General features: G+C 45.0%; 1 protein-coding gene across 2 annotated transcripts in view; it reads left to right on the top strand.

Annotated features, from left to right (window-relative positions):
• ACACA (acetyl-CoA carboxylase alpha) overlaps positions 1 to 14,016 on the top strand; it is a 291,537-nt gene that overhangs the window by 265,139 nt on the left and 12,382 nt on the right. For both annotated transcript variants that reach the window (XM_060259542.1, XM_060259543.1), the window contains one exon: positions 12,721 to 12,875. In XM_060259542.1, coding sequence (XP_060115525.1) covers positions 12,721 to 12,875 — 155 coding nt within the window. The remainder of the gene's footprint in view (positions 1 to 12,720; positions 12,876 to 14,016) is intronic.

Here is a 14,016-nt window from a genome sequence, read left to right as displayed (position 1 = left end):
TGTTTATTAAAATGTCACTCAATGTTACACCGTGTTGAGTCTCGGCATGAAGAGGAGAGCCGTATTGCGGGGTGGGCGGAAGAGAGGCTCTCTGTGTCTTGGCGTTAGGTTGGTTAAACTTTCTAGGAAGCGAAACCTCACGTGGTTGAAAGGGCTGTGGAGTGTTGACTTTGCATTTCGAGAGGCATAAAGCCATGCAGACGTCTTAAAAAGAAAACATATGGCTTTGTCCTTGTATCGTTTTTTGTCTCCAGAAATAGATAACCAGACATAGAGGGGAAAGTAATGCCAAAGCCAGCATTCAAAACAATCTGGAAGTGTGTGGAAAAAGTCTCCAGTCCAGCACTCATCCCAGTGTGCTTAATTTGGTACAGTCAACTAGATCAAGATGTAGTTATTTCATTATCATCCTCTAGCCCAGGGGCAGCTAAACTTGCTTAACATAAGAGCCACAGAGAATAAATGTCAGATGCTTGAGAGCCACAAGAAAAGGAAGGAAGGAGAGAGGGAGAGATAGAAAGAAAGCAACTTTAAATGCATTCTAGCTTGATTTGAAGAATCAAGCTGGTTTGATTTGAAGAAGTGATTTAAAGAGAGAAATGCCTTCTCCAAGCTGGCCTGGTCAGTGGGGGCTTTGAGAGCCACACAATATGTGTGAAAGAGCCACATGTTTGGCCACCCCTGCTCTAGCCGTACATGAATTAGGTGGGCTCATGGAAGGACAGATTTCTCTGTTAATAGTTGTGGGTAGTGATAGAAAGGGGCAGGGAATGATCCTGCTCTCAATATGCCAAGAAAACAGGATGCAGAAACTCTTGGAGTGAGTGGAAAAGGGGAACTTGCTGAAGGAGGAGGCTCATCCCTTACTAAAGAGAGTGGCAGCACCTGAGGGGCAAAGGTTGGTGGCAGGGAGAACTGGGACAGCTTCACCCCTATGAGGCTTGAGGGGCTCCAACCACTCCTCTCCTCAAGGGAGCAAAAGTCACAGTTCTTTGCCCTGTGTGGCTCCTGGCAGGCATTGTCTGCAAGCCCCAGCAGAAGAGTGCCTTTTGCTGGCTAGAGCAGTTGTCTGAGTGTCGGTGCTGCAGAGGGAAACTCTGGGGAGGTCTGCAGGCTGCAGCCCCTGGCAAAGAGGGCTGTCGGCTGATTCAAAGGCTGTTTGGCTGAAGGTATTGTGCCAGGGTGTGTTGCTGAGCATTGAGCAAAGTGTGATTCTTTCCACCCTCATCACCTGCATGTGTTTGAAGAGCACAGACTTCATTTTCAGAGACAGCAACACCCACCTAACTGTCAGATGATTCTGGGGATGAGCGGCAAGACATCATGCATTGCATCTGTCTAGCTTGCTGTTGTTAGATGGGATATCCAGCTATTGGGCTGATGCCAGGCATATTTGTAAGATTTAAAACAATAATGCTTGTCCATCTTTATTTATTTACTTACTTGCTGTTCTGTTTGCCTTGTTTGCCTTCTGTTTGGTGTAGTGGTTAAGTGTGTGGACACTTATCTGGGAGAACCGGGTTTGATTCCCTGCTCCTCCACTTGCACCTGCTGGAATGGCCTTGGGTCAGCCATGGCTCTCATAAAGGTTGTCCTTGAAATGGCAGCTGCTGTGAGAGCTCTCTCAGCCCCACCCATCTCACAGGTTGTCTGTTGTGGGGGGGGGGGAGATAAAGGAGATTTTAAGTTGCTTTGAGACTTTGAGATTCAGAGTGAAGGGTGGGGTATAAATAAAATTATTATTATTATTATTATTATTATTATTATTATTATTATTATTATTATTATTATTATCATCATCATCATCATCACTACTACTACTAAGATGCTTGAATTCTTACAAATGGATCCTGCTACTGATTTGAGTGAGACTTGGGTGTATTTTGATGGTGGTCAGCACTGCGGACCTGATATATTATTTGTGTCCCAAAAGTGTGAGAGTTAAAAGAGAAAAGTGACTCTCCTCTCAAAGTGATTTTTATTTACACCCAGACCAGGGGTTTCCAACCTTTTTGAGCCTGTGTGCACATTTGGAATTCAGCTACATTGTGGTGGGTGCAGCCACCAAATAGCCACCAGGGAAGGTGGACTCAGCCACTAAATGGCTGAGGTGGAGCCCCACACAAAGGAAGGCCATGGGCAAAGCACAAGAGGAGTAATTTTTTAAAAATACACTAGGAAAGAGCAGTGAGAAAGAGGAAAAAACCCAACACACTAGTGGTAGCTACCACCAGAACAGCATTATTTTAATTTGCACAACCAGTCATCTCCAGTGGCCAATCAGAAGCCCTGCTGGGCAGGAGCCCCATCTTTCTAAAAACATTTGCTGAGGACCAGGAAAGGTGTCAGTGGGTGCACTGACACTCGCAGGCACCACGGGGAGTCTCTGACCGGCACAGTGTCTTCCTGACTACATCCCAGCAGTCCTGTGGCAAGTGCCACAGTCTATAGTCTGCAACAGAAAAATTTTGCAGACATTTTGCAGCAGCTGGACCATGCCCTCTCCCAGATGTCAGCTGTGCCTGAGGTTTGTTGAGTCTCAGCTTCCTGGAAGGTGTTGGTGCACTGGGATTTTGAAGGGTGCACCCATGGTTTAGCGGTAGAGCTCTGTGTTGCATCCAAAAGGCCCCAGATTCCATCCCCAGCATCTCCAGTTAGAAGGATATAGTAGTAGGGAATATGAAAGGCCTCTGCCTTAGAGAGCTGCTGCTGCCAGTCAGAGCGGGCAATGTTGAGGTTGGGAGGCCCCTGTTCTGACTCAGGATAAAGCAGTTTTGTGAGTGCACACGGTCGCTCTTCCTAGAGTCATCAAGCAATGGAAGAGAGCCAAGTGTGGCTCTAGCCTCCTTTAAAATTGAAGATGAACTTGTGGTATGACTCCCCTCGTCGCTACCTGTTTTAGTGGGTGTGGAGTTTTCATTTTACTCAGTTTTCCTAGGGGAACAAGTTTAAGTATTTTAATTTCTTTTTAAAAAAAATTAGTAAAGGTCAACATGACCCTCACTCTATACTTGGTACAAAGTGTATTGTGTGCATGCGTGCTTATTTTTATTGTTATGGAGATGTGCACAATAATAGTGTATGTGTTCTGGAAGTCCAAATGCCTGTAAAAAATTCCGCAAGTCTCTGTCTCTCATCTTCCAGGGCAGCCTTCTCGTTTTCAGAGCTGCAGTTTGCTTGAAAACGTGTAGCTGTGCTTCTTGATTGTTAAGTCCATTAGCTGATATTTAGGTTTCTGTGGCGTATAGATCAAGATGGGCAACCGTGTTAATCTGTCTGCAGTAGAAGAGAGCAAGAGTCCAGGAGCAGTTTAAAGCAGGGGTGTCAAACTCATTTGTTATGATGGCCGGATCTCACATAAATGAAATCTTGTCGGGCTGGGCTGTGTCAGGCCAGGCCATGTGTGTACCTATTTATGATTAGGCAGCAGAGAGATAAACTTTATAAAGGACACAGACGAACACAATTAAAGATGTTTTTAAAAAGCTTAAAACATTAGCACTCATTGGTCTTAAAGGTGCTTTCTTTATATTTCTCTCATGGGATCCAGGGAACTGGGCAAAGGAAGCTCCGGCTCTTTCCTGCCTTCCCCAGGGGACCAGGAGGGGGAGGAGCCTCAGCCAACAGAAGGAAGGGAGGCTTGGCTCAATAGCTGTGCTGTGTGATTGTGATAACCTGGCAAAGCAAGCTCTTTCTCCCCCTCTTCTTCCCCAAGTGAGGAGCCTCAGACAATGGAGAAAATAGAGGTTTTGCTCTATTGCTCTTTTTGCTCTGTGCGATTGAGCAAGCTTTGCAAAGCATGCTGTTACAGAGAAGGAAGCAAGAGAGAGGGAGAAGGAAGCAGGTGACAGCCAGTTGCTTGGGGGCCTGATAGGAGCCTTCCGGGGGCCTGATTCAGGCCCCAGGCCAGATGTTTGACACTCCTGCTTTAAAGGCTAACAACATTTGTGGCTGCAGGGAAGGAGCTTTTTGTGAGTCACTGCTCACTTCTCAGATGCTGCATCTGCAGTGGCTCACGAAAGCTCCCCTCTTGCAGCCGCAAATGTTGTTTGTCTTAAAGTGCTCCTGAACTCTTGCTCTTTTCTGTGGCATATAGTTAATGTTCTTTCTTTCAGTGGTTTAACTCTTTCCCCCAAACAGACGGGGAGTTTTTCTCAAGCTACCTGCATGTGGTACAGTCCAGGAGAAGGTGTGTCACTTGATTCTGTTCAGTGTGTAAACCACTTTTTAAACACCATATTTGCCTGCAAGGAAGCGTAGTCTTTTTATGTTCCAGGACTGCCATTAATGGGTTGTCGTTAATTCATATACAAATTACAGGTATATGCTGTAGTTTGCAAAACTTGTGTATAATTTTTTGGGGAGCCATCTTACATAAAGTCCCCTTTTCCTCATGGGTAAATATGGTAACTTAAATTAGCCAAATTATTGGAAGCTAATTCTGTCACTTCTTATGCAATATGGTAGCTGAATTGAACCTCCCAAGTTCAGTGGCCATCAACTTTTGAGTAACAGCTGCCAAGAACAAAGACTGGGAAATGCCAGTTTCCTTCATACCCTGCTTGCGAGTATCTCAGAATTACTGTCAGGGGCAGAAAGCTGTTTTGGAGGGCATGGCTTGTCTTGTGTGTTTGTGATCTTGATCTCTTTGCCCTGCAGGTATATTTTTTGCAGTGCACCTGTTTGAATTCATAAGGAGTAGGTGGATTAAAAAATGCCCTGTTGCTAGAGGAGACTAGACTAAAATCACTTCTGCTCTTTCCTAATTCTGATTTTAGCAGCACTTAAGAGACAGTTGAGCTCACACTTGACCCCCTTCCCCATGTCTGAACTGGCAAACTGGTGTACGGCTCCCTTCCATATCAGAATTGCAAATGTGGGTTTGATAAGGAAGAAGAATGGGAGGGCAGGAAGGGAAGAGGCTCAGGGTGATCCTGGCGCTCATTTGTGTAACATCGGATCATGAGTTGGGGTTGCCCCCCAACCAAAGGCCTTGAAGGTTCATTCTGCTGGAGGAGAGCTCTTTTGCTAGCTGAACGGATCTACCAGTGTCCAGCACTGGCCAGTGAAAGAGAGCCGCATGGCTTCCAGCCCGTCAGCTGTCTCCTTTTCAGAATCTCTGTTTGGAATTCTGCAATCCCGGAGAGAAGCTGTAATGGTTTTGGAAGTAATTTTTGTCTCTCCTGTTAAACTGGCTATGCTTCTTCTTTTCAAAAAAGTGCTTTGATCCTGAATGTTCAGGAAAGCCGTGATTCACGGTCCCACCGAGCCATTTCCGCCCGGCAGGAACTTTAATAAAGACAGCTCGAGCCCTGACATTCTTGGAGGTTACAGTCACTGCAGGATGCAGCGCATCTCAATGACTTTTTCACTCTTTCTTTCTCACCATGAGACACACGCAGGGGAGGGAATAACCAGAGCAGTTGACTGGTTGTTTTGCAAGAGGCTCGCCGTTTAAGTGAGGGGCTTCGGACTTTGCCATTCCTTGCCTGTACGCATTCTGGAAGGCGGTTGCTGTCAGTTGACTTTTTGCAAACCAGGGATTCCAAGCCCCTTCCATAAAAGTTTTGGGGTCTGGCATACCTGTGATAACACATGAACACATGAAGCTGCCTTATACTGAATCAGACCCTGGGTCCATCAAAGTCAGTATTGTCTTCTCAGACTGGCAGCGGCTCTCCAGGGTCTCAAGCTGAGGTTTTTCAAACTCGCTCCTCAGCCCATGAGTGCAGTGAAATCTACTGGGACCTTTCTGGCTTTCAAGAGTTCACAAGGCATTGCTATTTTGCATACTGGACTGGGTTAGAATGATCGTAGTGCTAGAACAGGACATGGGATGTCTGGATTTGAATTCTCACTCTGTCATGGAAGTTTGCTGGGTGACCTAGGGCCAGTCACTGTCTCTCAGCTTGTGGTGAGGATAAAGTGGAGGCGGAAGGGAAATTATGTGAAATGTTGCTTTGGGTCCTGATTGGGGAGAGAATTGGGATTATAATTTAAAAAAAAAACCAGCACATGCGTGTTCAAGCCTATCTCTATATCTTCAAGGTTTGGAAACTTTTTTCTTTAAAAAAAAGTATGTATTGTAATATGCAGCATTCTGCATGCAAGGAGACCTGTGGCGCAGAGTGGTAAGCTGCAGTACTGCAGTCCAAGCTCACGACCTGAGTTCGATCGAAGCGGAAGCTGGTTCAGGTAGCCAGCTCCGGGTTGACTCAGCCTTGCATCCTTCTGAGGTCGGTAAAATGAGGCCCCAGCTTGCTGGGGGTAAAGTGTAGATGACTGAGGAAGGCAATGGCAAACCACCCTGTAAAAAGTCTGCCATAAAAACATCATGATGCGACATCACCCCAGAGTCGGAAACGACTGGTGCTTGCATAAGGGACTACCTTTACCTTTATAATAAAATACAAGATACAAAATCCTAAATTGTCTACATAAAAATCAGACCTTGCTCTGCAGTTTTCAGTGTTTGTAAACCTGTACACAGTATCTTGCAACTTGGCGTGTTGTCTCATGATCGTTTTCTGAAAGCAAGTATTCCAACATATTTTTGTTTGATCTCCCTGTTAATCTCTCTTTATCCATTTATTAATTTGTTTAGGTGTTTATACCCTGCTTTATAGCACTTCCCCTTATGCTATTTAATTCTCAGAGCAAAAACCCGGTGATGTAGTTTAGGCTGAGAAAGGTCTGCCATGAAAACGTTGTGACATGACATCACCCCAGAGTTGGAAATGACTGGTGCTTGCACAGGGGACTATCTTTACTATTCTGCATGCAACTCCAATACATAGAGTCGTTGAAGAATACATACACATAGCCCTGGGGAAAAGTCCATGCCCTCCCTTCCCCTACTAATGTCATAATTTTGGCAAACTGTGCAAGCAGCGCCTGCACATCACTGCCTCCAAGTTGCTCCACTTGCACCAAGAATGGAACTTAACAGCGGCTCGACACAGTGACACACATTTCATATTTCACAAAACCAGGTTTCCCCTGAATGTTTCAATGAATAAAAGGAAGAATTCAAACTCCTCCCTACCCTGAAGATCTGGGCTGGGGGAAAAGAAGAAACCCATCTCTTGATATTTAATTGTATCGGGGGCTTATGGAATTGATTGAAAGCTTAGCTGCTTACAATGCCCAGTGAATGAGGAATGTTCCTGACAATCAATCAATGATAGGATAATCACTCTTTATTCTCTTCTCCCCCCCTCCCCTTTTCCTTTCATTGTTACCTTCTTTATTTTGGGAGAACAGGGTTCAGAAGCTAAAAATCTTTATAGACGCCACTTTTAAATTAAGCAGAAAATAGACATTGACATATTTGTTAATCTCACCTGGATCATTACTGGGGCTGGCTTGGTTTGCCTTGACAACAAGAGGACAGCATGTAGGCCAGAATACTTGAGTATTATTCAGCAAAGACTGAATAACGGGTGGGTGGGTGTGGAGTAGTGATGGGTGTGGTGTAGTGGTTAGAGCAGGGGTGTCGAACTCATGAGGGTCGGATCTGACATAAATGAGACCTTGTCGGGCTGGGCCATGTGTGCCTTAATATGTGATGCCAGGTAGTGGAGATATAAACTTTATAAAGGACACAAACACAATTAAAGATTTTTTAAAAACTTAAAATAAAACATGCTTAAAAGATTAGCATTGCAATATTTTATTTAACAGTCTCTAATAACTGACACCTCTTGTTCTGAATTATTGCATCAAAATCTGGAGACCATTTCTGTGCTGTAGCAATCTTGAGTTTGCTGTTCAGGTGTGTATCTGTAAGTCGCAAACCTACTTTTGATTTGTTGACATTCATTACAGAAATCTCATGGTCAATGCTTTGAGCCTAAGAGCCAGAGGAAACCATGAAACGGTTGGGCATTGTGACCTTTTGAACATAAGTTGCTTTGCGTGCTGGTTAAGAACATGTGAAGGCACCATGACACAGACTGTGGGCTATGTGTTTGTCTACAAAACTATAGTCTTCTCCAGATAAACTACAACTTCAATGAGGCAGTTCAAGAATACAGAGACATCAAGTACAGTGATCAGTATCAACCTACTTATTTGGGAAGCCTAGGTTAAAACCCCCAAAGGAAAATGTGCTGGGTGAACCTGGTCTGGACACACACTCTCAGTCTAATCCACTTCACTGGTTTGTGGTTATTCCTCATCTAAATAGTTCACATTGATTTCCTACTGAGAAAGACTGGATCATGAAGGCATGAATACAGAGAAAAGGGAGAAGCAAAACCCACTTGCACCAAGGAGAGCCTGGCATAATGACCCAATAAAACACACTCTCTCTTGTGCAGGATTGATAGGAGCCCTCCAGAGACCTGATCTGTCCCCCGGGCCACGCATTTGACACCCCTGGGTTAGAGTGTCAGACTAGAAGCTGAGAGACCCAGGTTCAAAACCCCACTCTGCCACAGAAGCCTGCTGGGTGACTTTGGGTCTGTCACACAGGTGGATCCTTCCTTTGTCCTACCAACTCCACTAAGCAGAGCTTAGTTACTAAAATATGTGTGGCTCACCTTTCCTTTTGGCTCAGGTTTGAAGCTTCCTCTAATCTCAGGAGTCTTCCTCCAATTTAAGCAGTGTTTCTGTTGGAAGAAGATCTGCTTAGGTTGGAGGGAGGCTATTTGGGCTATTGTTGGATCCACCATACTCTCTCAGCCTAACTTACCTCACAAGGTGATCCCCATTAGGAAGATAAGCATGGTATGAAAGAATGAGTTTGTGTGTGTGTTTATTTAGTACAAACACAGGATTTAAAAGTAATTGTGACACTGCAAAGGCATGGGCCCAAATGCATCCATGCCATCGGGGGGGGGGGGTGCAGTCTTGCAGTTGTTGCATGTATTATGCAATTTAAATGTTTGTTGCTTTTAAATTGGGCTTCACTTCTGTGTGCACTCAGTTTACTCAAAATGTGATTGCCCTGCCCTTCCCCTGAAAGGACCCAAGGCTTGGCACCCCACTTCCCTTTTCATCCCCTTCCCTCCATCCCCAGTAACCAGATTCTTTTCTCCACCTGCCCAAGTCATCTTTCCTGACCCAGTTTCTTCTGCCTGTTTTGCCAGTTACCATGAGTCAGCCTGAAGCCTTCCTCCCTCTCCCTCCCCCCATCCTGCCAAGACTGGCTGAAAAGGAGGGCAGAGAAATTGCCACGCAGCTGTCTCTTGGTAGGGGATCAGTCCCTTTCTCCAGCATCCACCCTGATGTGTGCGCCTGATGTCTACTAAATAGGCAGTCTCTGCTCCTGTTGCCTTTTTTATTCCAAGGGATGCACATGTTAAAACTCCAGCCTTAGACTTTAGCTGCAGGGTTAGTTGAAATCAGGCCTCGTTTTGGGCAGGAGCTCACAGGAGCAGAGCTCCGGAACCTCTACATTTCATTGTGCTCTTTATTTCTTACCCTCACCCCAAATACTCGCTTCTGGGCTCCATTGTTCAAACCCCTCTGTGAGAATTTTGCTGAACTCTAAGATTTGACAAAACTTTCTAATATTTTTCCCCACGAAAAATGGGAAAATAACCAAAACATACAAAGCAGACAGATGGAAATCTTCATCATGCCACTGTGGCCCCATAGGAGAAAGAAATGTAAAAAAGCATGATGCAAGTAAGGTTTTATGATGAAAATTATAAATCAAGAAGCATTTCAAGGTAGATGCTGAGCTGATATACTTTAGCACACCTTCCAGTGATGTCAGGGGGTGTGTGGCATATGCAAATGAGTTGTGCTAATGAGCTCTGGCACCTCTTTTTCTACAAAATGTTCCCTGGTTGAAATTATTTGCAGATTGTCGTTCTAGCTTGCAGGCAGGGGATGGTTAATGCCTTTCCCCACGCCTCCACCATTTGTTGGTGTTTGCGCCATCTAGTCACAGCTGACTTATGGCAGCCCCTGGTTGGGGGTTTTCAAGGCAAGAGACATTCAGAGGTGGTTTGCCGTTGCCTGCCCCTGTGTCATAGCCCTGGTATTCCTTGGTGGTCTCCCAGCCAAATACTAGCCAGGGCTGACTCTGCTTAGCTTCTCAGAGCTGATGCAATCAGGCTAACCTGGGCTACCCCCAGTCTAAATCACTCACCTTAGACTGGAATTTCCCCTCTGGTAGAAAATATATAAGCGTTATACAGACACTAAGTATTTTTTTTTCTGTGAGTAAGTCTTGGCATTGAGATTTAGAAAAAGGGTCAGGTAAGAGTGGTTTTTACTCCCTCCCCCTCATTCCACTTCTGTGTTGCTCCACCCCTTCCGCATTTACCTTGAGCTTTGAATCTCTTTTGTGTTCCTTATTTGGCATTATAGCTCTCCCTCATGTAAACTGTAGTCTTTCAAAATTACCAGTGCATCAGAAGGATTTTCAAAGCAACAAACAAAAAGTTATCCGGACGTAGGTGCATGGGTGCTTTTTTGGTTTTGGTTTTGCTGGCGAAGGGGCTGTCCGTGGTGCTGACTAGACCGTATCTTTCCTTTCAACCATTCACTTGTGTAATTTCTACTTCTCAAGTTTACATGCGGGCCTGGGATGCTTTGTATTTTATTAATTATTCTTTACACAGCACCATCTGAGTGCATGGCACCTTGCAGTTAGAGGGGGAATAAATAGAGACAGGGATTTGGCACTGTTTGCACCACTGCACTGTTCTATTAGCTGTGTTTTCAAAAATGGGGAGATCCAAGCAAATGGTGCTTTATTGAGTGCTGAGAGGATGTTTTGGGATTATAACCATCAGTTTCCAGAGAGCCAAGTTCTAACCCCATATTCAGCATGTGAAAATAGCTGAATAAAAAAGCTACAATAATAAATGTTGGAAATGTAAAAAGGTTAAAGGGATGCTCTACCACATTTGGTGGAAGTGCGAATCTGCTAAAAAATTTTGGATACAAATTAATATATGGATTCAAAAAGTTTTTAAAAAGAGGATCAAACACTCGCCTGAACTCTATTTATTGAGTATATGTAAAGAAAATTTATCCCGAGGGGAAAAAAAAAACTATTAATGTATATGATCACTGCTGCTAGGATACTTTATGCGAAATACTGGAAACCCCCCCAAATTCCGGATAAGGAAGAATTTTTATTTAAATTATTAGACTCTGCCGAAATGGATATTTTGACCATAAGATTGATAGATGGTAACTGGCAGGAGTGTATAAAGACCTGGGAACCAGTGTATCTATGGGCAAAAAGTATTGGATTTGTGATGAGACATTAGAACCGGTATAGTCTAAAGCCCTTAAAACTCCATATATATGTGGGTGGATAGGTGGTGGGAGAGTCACGGTTTCTGTGTGTATATTCTATTTGTTATGTTCTTGTTTTGGTTTGTTTTTGCTGTGTGATTTACAATAAATCATTATTGAAAAAAAAAAGCTTTCTTTCTTTTCTTTCTTTCTTTCTTTCTTTCTTTCTTTCTTTCTCTCTCTCTCTCTCTCTCTCTCTCTCTCTCTCTCTCTCTCTCTCTCTTTCTTTCTTTCTTTCTTTCTTTCTTTCTTTCTTTCTTTCTTTCTTTCTTTCTTTCTTTCTTTCTTTCTTTCTTTCTTTCTTTCTTTCTTTCTTTCTTTCTTTCTTTCTTTCTTTCTTTCTTTCTTTCTTTCTTTCTTTCTTTCTTTCTTTCCTGTCCGTACAGAATATATAACCAGTGTGGACTTTCGCTTCCTTGCCCTGTGGAGCGAGCCTTATTTGGGCTCCAGAAGGAGTTTCTCCTTCCAATACAGCTTCGCTTTGCCCAATATAATAATGGTTTGGCTCAGCTGCTTGAGCTATTAACTGCTGAGTATTCTCTGTCTGTCTCATCTGCTTGATATCATTTCTGTGTTCAGAATACCAGAACTTTTAATTTTATTTTTTAATAACAGCAAAATAGAAGTCTGTATCTTCGTTAGTAATGTAGAAGGAGTGGATAAAGATTTTTTTTAATGTACCACAATATCAGCACTGGGGGTCATTCTGATTACGCCTTCACACAATGTGAAATTACGTTCTGCAAAACTCCACTGCTGCAAGGTAATGGGAATGTCCATCCACCTTGAGGAGTTTATTTATTTTAAAGGATTTCATTCCAGAAGTTGGGCTGTCAACACCTACTAGCCAAAACAGTTAAATGGGGCCCCGTATTTCAGAAGAGCATTCCAGATACTGGGGACAAGCGACTGTGGACAGACGTCTCCCCCATTCTCTGCTTGCTGCCCTTCCTAGAGGTCTCTCTTTCTACCTCTCTTGCTGGTCATTTTGTCTTGACTCTGGGGCCTTCTTCCTTCCATTGAATCCCCCCACTCCTTGCTTTGGGATTCCAAGCACATTTAAATCCAAGATCTTGGAAGCAGAGGAGATTTCTCCATGTCAGCTGCCTTCTATGTAGAATCTGTTCCCACGTAGCATAAATGCATTTTTGTCAGGTTTTCTGGGCCTCGCCTTCGATTCTGCCTGCAGCCTTGATTCTGTCCTGCTGAGACCCTTTGCTGAGCCCTCAGGTAGGGCGAGGATGAGGATGCCTCTGATGGCACGGGGGGCCAAAGGGTGGGGTTGTGGAATGACTCCTTTCATCTGTGACTGCACCCAAGTAAACGTTTGTTTTTTAAGCTTCCAGAGCCAGCGACGGAGACCGTCTTTTCTTCCCAGGCCCAATCACTCTTTGCTTGTGCCTCGTTCTCTGTCTCATCTCCCGGGGTCTTTGACAGCCGTCTTTTGTTTGATTTCAGGCACCCCGGAGCTAAGCCCAGCTGAGCGGAAGGAACTCGAGACTAAGCTGAAGGAACGGGAAGAATTCCTAATTCCCATTTACCATCAGGTAGCCGTGCAGTTTGCTGACTTGCACGACACGCCCGGCCGGATGCAGGAGAAGGGTGTCATTACAGTAAGTATTATGAATCCTTTCCTTTGCTGCTGCTGTCAAAAGCCCCAGCATGTGCGGACATGCATTGAATTGGAGCCGAAGCAGTCATCGCAGACCGAAATTTCAGAGGCGGTCTGGGAAGGAGGCCCTTGGCCTGCCTTGGGAGTGCCGAGAATCCTGCCATTTGCCTTAACATGAGAACAGGAGCCAGCTAATGGGGGTCACAGGTTTCCTTTTATCCCTTAAAGGGCAGCACTTGGTCTACCTTGCAGGCTGGGATAGCTCTGTCTCACCTGGGTTTAAGTAGATGCAAGCATAGCCAGCTTCAAGAGGGGATTGGATCAACATCTGGAGCAGAGGTCCATCAGTGGCCCTTAGCCACAGCCTGTTGTTGGAACTCTCTATCTGGGGCAAGTGATGCTCTGTATTCTTGGTGCTTGGGGGGAGCAACAGTGGGAGGGCTTCTAGTGACCTGGCCCCACTGGTGGACCTCCTGATGGCACCTAGTTTTTTTGGCCACTGTGTGACACAGAGGATTGGACTGGATGGGCCGTTGACCTATCCAACATGGCTTCTCTGATGCCAGTTTGGTGTAGTGGTTAAGTGTGTGGACTCTTATCTGGGAGAACCGGGTTTGATTCCCCACTCCTCCACTTGCACCTGCTGGAATGGCCTTGGGTCAGCCATAGCTCTGGCAGAGGTTGTCCTTGAAAGGGAAGCTGCTGTAAGAGCCCTCTCAGCCCCACCCACCTCACAGGGTATCTGTTGTGAGGGAGGAAGGTAAAGGAGATTGTGAGCCGCTCTGAGACTCTTCGGAGTGGAGGGCGGGATATAAATCCAATATCTTCTTCTTCTTATGTTTGGGGCAGAGATGCTCTGTATTCTGGGTGCTTGGGAGGGGCAACAGTGGAAGGGCTTCAAGAGAGTTACCCTTAAAGAGTTTCAAGAGGCCCTACTGATGGACCTCCTGGTGGCACCTGTTTTTTTTGGCCACTGTGACACAGAAAAAGTGTCAGACTGGATGGGCCATTGGCCTGATCCAACATGGCTTCTCTTATGTTCTTCTGTGACACAGAGTGTTGGACTGGATGGGCCATTGGCCTGATCCAACAGAGCTTCTCTTATGTTCTTATGGGACACAGAGTGTTGGACTGGATGGGCC

The sequence above is a fragment of the Heteronotia binoei genome, chromosome 18 (assembly GCF_032191835.1).
Source record: "Heteronotia binoei isolate CCM8104 ecotype False Entrance Well chromosome 18, APGP_CSIRO_Hbin_v1, whole genome shotgun sequence".
NCBI lineage: Eukaryota > Metazoa > Chordata > Lepidosauria > Squamata > Gekkonidae > Heteronotia > Heteronotia binoei.
The sequence above is the reverse complement of the archived record's forward strand: the minus strand, read 5'-3'. Positions and strand labels throughout refer to the sequence as shown.